The 5,248-nt window shown below is 41.5% G+C and overlaps 1 protein-coding gene across 1 annotated transcript; it reads left to right on the top strand.

Annotated features, from left to right (window-relative positions):
• The first annotated feature begins 267 nt into the window (after positions 1 to 267).
• Positions 268 to 3,530, top strand: LOC109911550 (probable G-protein coupled receptor 139). The gene is made up of 2 exons (XM_048620060.1): positions 268 to 337; positions 2,614 to 3,530. The coding sequence occupies exons 1-2, from the start codon at positions 268 to 270 to the stop codon at positions 3,528 to 3,530; spliced, it is 987 nt and encodes a 328-aa protein (XP_048476017.1).
• Positions 3,531 to 5,248: the final 1,718 nt, after the last annotated feature.

Here is a 5,248-nt window from a genome sequence, read left to right as displayed (position 1 = left end):
CCAACTGTAATAGCCCATTGAGCTTCTCGTTTTGGCTCTTGCAGGAACATAATCCGAATCATTAGACAGGTCACTTGATGTTTTCCCTGGAAACCGTTTCTAATGAAGTCAGAGAGCCATCATCAAGAGTGTTGGATCGAATGTGTTTGTTACAGTGACTCTAATTACTGCAGGAGATAAAAAAAAAACATCTAATTGCCTCCCTGGAGGCCGAGCTCAGGTATAAATATCTCAAGAATTCAATGCAGTGCAGAGTCTCTGATAGAAATGCACGGCACTCCGAAAGGTCTGGTGTTTGCACTTTATTACCCCATCCTTGCAGCAGTCGGTGTTCCAGGTGAAGTGTTGCAGTTAGTTCCTAGCTATGGAAAGCAATGTTTAAGTGCTTTATTGTTCCTCTGTGCTGTTAATGTCACCCATTTTAGTGGTGTCATGTCTCTACACCCCTTTAGGATGGTCATGTTTTCCTCTTGAGCTATTACATCTCTCCCTGTTAAACTATATTGTCCCCTATGGTTGAATTCATTGTTTGTTTTAATGGCAGTATCTCTCTGATTAATGATATAACTTGCTTCATTTAGTCATGTAGATTTTCCTCTTCTTACATAATGCCCATAATGACATCTTGTGTGGCTAAGATTTCTGTGGTGAGTCATCACATTAGAATCGAAATGTTAACTCTGTATCTCTCCCTACAAAGGCTGCCAGATCTGTTGAGATTCACCAACACCTTCAGATTCTGGTGGAAATCTTTGTTTTATCAGTGGAATATCTCTGCTGTTTAACCATTTAAATATCTTACTATTGATGCCACCTTTAATTTGCTCCTTTGAATGCAGACTGTTGGGCAGTCTCCCCAGCTGTAGTGTTGTTGGATTTGAGAGTGTAGTTGAATAATGGCCAAACACAATCAATGGAAGTTCTCATGCTTTTATCAATTTATTACTTATTACAGGTTACTAACCTCAGCTGGAGTGTTGCGTACCGTTTTTGGGTGCCATACTGAGGAAAGGATGTGACTGCATTGGAGAAAGTGTAGAAGTGTTTTACAAGACTGGTTCCAGGGATGAGAAACATCAGTGATGAGGATAGATTGAAGAAGTTGGAATTGTCCTCCTCGGAGAGGAGGTGGCTGAGGGGATGTTTGATATAAGTTTTCATAATTATGAAGGATCTTGATAGCGTACATTTGAAGAAATTGTTCCTGCTCATAAAATGATTGAGGATTTAGTTTTGAAGAGTTTTGCAAATAAATCAGGGGTGACATGATACAGAATTTTTTTCCACAGTGAGTAGTTAGGGTCTGGAATGCACTTTTTGGAAATGTGGTAGAAGCAGGTTCAATTGGAGCATTCAAGAGGGCATTGGATGTTTATTTGTATGGAAACTAGGTACAGGTGTATGGGGAAGCACCATGAGTTTGAAGTCAAAATTTTCAGAGAGCTGGAGTAAACATAATAGGCCAAATGGCCTCCATCTGTATCACAATAATTCTGTGACTCTTGGAAATGGAATGTGACACTTGATTGTTCAAAGAAACAAGTGAGGAAGGGTTGGTCAAGGAGTTAAACTTGAAGAAATGCGTCAAGGGATGAAAAGAAAGAAGGAAGAGCAGTGAAAAGTCCTAGTGAAAAGTTGGAAGGTCAGAATCCAAGATTGATGAGAATTTCTGAGAACTGCTTTCCCTTCTGTCCTTCTCACCTCATTGAGGAAGTCTGCCTAACTGGGGGCAAGGCTCTCTAACTAAGTTGAAAGCCCAGGTAAAGAGGAAGCTAGCCCTGGTCCTGATCAAACAGTCAGGGAGACCTTTAATGGATGGACTATTCTTTGAGTGGGAACCCGTTATCTGTCAGTCCAGAAGGAAATAGAATATCCCTCGCAGCAACAGGCTGGACATGCTCATTATTCCCGGTGAAAATTCAGGAAACTTCTCTCTTGCACCATTTAGAAACAATCCTGCAATTGCCTGATGAGAATGTAGAATGACACAGTAATTTACAGGATTGCTCTAAAAACTTCATTCATGGTATGTGAGTGTTACTGGCGAGTCTAGGAGGTATTTCCCATCCTTGGTTGCTCTGGAGAAGGTGGTAGTGAGTTTACCTTCTTGACCACTGCAGTCCATTAGGTCTAAGTTCATCCCAAGGACTAAAAATGATTGGGTTCCAACAAGCCAAATAGGGTTTTGTTGCAGATTTCTGATCCATACTGCATGTGATCAGCTTTAATGTCCAAAATGTTAATATTTATTATGCTAAATGACTTCTGCTGTGTTTTTAATTCTTGATCTTTCACAATCTTTTATTTTAAAATCAGCTATTTACTTATCAGTTCATTTCTTGTGGTAAGTTAACATTCCCTGGTTGATTCAGGCACTGCCTTGTTTCCATTATTTTTTCTTGTAATGCCATGACTTTTCTCTGTTCTGTCCTGTTTTCCTTTGGATGTCCACTTTAAACAAGGAAGCAATGTTGAAAAGGTATGATGTTGAAATCAATGGCCAAATCTAAACTTCACAGAGAACTTGGTTGAATTAATATTTTGTAGGGAATTGGGCCGTAATGCTTCTAAAATGGTCTCTCAATCACTTCTCTACTCTCTTCTCTCTTTCAGCTAACTTGGCTGTGATTGTGATCCTCTCCCAAGGAAAGTGTGGTCTCTCGAGATGTATCACTTATTACCTTGTGTCCATGGCCGTGACAGATCTCCTGGTTATTATCTCGGCTGTAATATTAAACCGGATTGTTGGGATTTATTTCCCATCTAGTTTCTTTTTCATCACCCCAATCTGTAGCTTTAGTTTTGTGTTAATTTATGGGATTAGGGACTGCTCGGTCTGGGTAACTGTGGTATTCACCTTTGACCGGTTTGTAGCTATTTGTTACCAGAAGCTGAAAAATAAATACTGCACTGTGAAAACAGCAGCAGTGGTGATAGGAACAGTTTGCGGCGTGAGTTCTGTCAAAAATGCTTTCTGGTATTTCATATATGAGCCCATGCATACAGTGAAGAATATTCCATGGTTCTGTACAATCAAGTCGACATTTTACACCTCACCTGCGTGGGCTGCCTTTGACTGGATTCACCGCATTTCAACTCCATGTCTCCCATTCGTTCTGATTCTACTGTTCAACGCTCTGACCGTCCGACACATCTTAACTACGATAAGGACCCGCAGGAGACTCCAGGTCCGGAGTAACCTTGAGAATCAGAATGACCCAGAGACTGAGAGCCGGAGGCGATCAATCATTTTGCTCTTCTTCATCTCAGGCAGCCTTATCCTCTTGTGGCTGTTGTTCCTTTTAACTTTCCTTTATGTTCGAATAGCAAAACTCAGTTATTTCTCAGGTTCCAATTACACAGAATCCAATTTTGTTCTGGAGGAGAGTGGATTCATGCTGCAGCTACTGAGCTCCTGCATCAACCCATTTATTTATGCTGGAACACAGAGCAAATTCAGGGATGAGTTAAGGAATGGGATGAAATATCCAATAACACTAAGTTCTAAACTATGTAACTTCTGCAAATAGATCCTAGTTTCTCAATGAATTGTTTTAATGTCTTGTCAATTCATTTTCATGGTCAAAGTCTTCAGTAATAATCTTAACATATTCAACTAGGATTCACTGTCTCTCACAGTCCTAACCATGAGTTATTGCCAATAAGAATGTTTCATAGTACCAGGGTGCACAGCCTGCTAAAACACTAGCTGCCATGAAATCAACATAACAGCATATTATTTATGAACCACAAATGTTGAATTTGTGACTAGTCCCAGAAGAACAAGATTGTTGAAGCGAATTCTGTGCCTGTGTGTGTGTGTGCGCGCATGTGTGTGTGTATATGAGTATGTGTGTGTGTATATATGTGTGCGTGTATATGAGTATGTGTGTATATGTGAGTGTTTGTGTATGTATGTGTGTATGTATGCATGTATGTATGTGAGTGTGTGTGTATGTGTGTGTATTTGTGTGTGTGTGAGAACGTGTGTGTGTGTGTGTGTGCATATGTGTGTGTGTATATATGTCTGTATGCACGTGTGTGTCTATATGTGTATGTGTGTGTATGTGTGAGTCTATATGTATGTGAGTGTGTGTGTTTGTGTGCATGTATGTATGTGCGTGTGAGTGTATACGTGTGTATATGTATGTGAGTGTGTGTGTATATATGTGTATCAGTTTGTGTGTGTATGTATGTGTGTGTGTGTGTGTGCGTCTGTCATACTAACAGCACTTGGCAGAAGGAAATAAAGGTGAGATTGCATGCGTGTGTAGTAGAGATTATTACAGCACCAAACAGAGGGAGATAAAGGTAAGGTTGTGTGTGTATCTGTGAGTGTGTGTGTGTGAGATAGCGATTATTACAGCACACAGTAAAGGGTGATCTTATTAGTGTGCTTAAGAGATTATTACAGCCCAAAGCAGAGGGAGAGGGAGGTGAGATTGTGTGTGTGATATAATATTAGATGTCCCATAAAAGAGAGATGAAGGTAATTGTGTTTGTGTGTGTGTGTGACTGTATTTTTGTGTACTAGAGATTATTACAGGCCCCAGCAGATGAAGGTGAGACTGTGTGTGTTTTCGTGAATTGCGTAGCTTCCAGCAGAGGGAGCTGAAGGTCTGATTGTGATTAAGGCGATGAGGCACCCAGCAGATGGAGGTGAAGATGGAATTGAGAGTGTGTGTGTGTGACTGTGTGTTTGTGCGTGTGAGAGTGTCTGTGTGTCTGTACGTGTGTGTGTGCATGACTGTGGGGGGGGGGGTGTGTGTGTGTGTGTGCGCGCGTGTTCGTGTGTCTGTGCATGTGTAGGTATTTGCGTGCCTGCCTCTATGTGTGTGTGTGTGCGTGTGTGCCTGCCAGAGTGTGTGTGTATGTGTGCGCACACGTGTGTGTGTCTGCCAGTGTGTGTGTGTGTGCATGTGTGCGTGTGCGTGTGCATGTGTCTGAGTGTTTGAATCTGTGCGTTTGTGTGAGAGACAGTGTGTGTGAGCATGTGTGTGTGTGTGTGTGAGCCTGTGTGTGTGTGAGCCTGTGTGTATATGCGTGTGTGCGCCTGTGTGTGTGTGCGTATGTGTGAGATAGAGAGAGAAAAAATAGAGATTATTATAGAACCCATCAGAAGGATTGGGAGGTGATGTTGTTGGTGTGTATAAGAGATTATTGCAACCTCAAGCAGAGGGAGAGGGGGTAATGTTGTGTGCGTGTGTGATAGAGGTTATTACAGTACACAGCAGAGGGAGAGGGAGGT

This window comes from Rhincodon typus, chromosome 45, assembly GCF_021869965.1.
Source record: "Rhincodon typus isolate 14 chromosome 45, sRhiTyp1.1, whole genome shotgun sequence".
In the NCBI taxonomy this organism is placed as follows: domain Eukaryota; kingdom Metazoa; phylum Chordata; class Chondrichthyes; order Orectolobiformes; family Rhincodontidae; genus Rhincodon; species Rhincodon typus.
The sequence above is the reverse complement of the archived record's forward strand: the minus strand, read 5'-3'. Positions and strand labels throughout refer to the sequence as shown.

Coding starts and splice junctions, on each gene's coding strand:
- LOC109911550 (XM_048620060.1), top strand. CDS start 268: ATGCACGGCACTCCGAAAGGTCTGGTGTTTGCACTTTATTACCCCATC. Junction 338..2,613: donor TGCAGCAGTCGGTGTTCCAG/GTGAAGTGTTGC, acceptor TCTCTCTTTCAG/CTAACTTGGCTGTGATTGTG.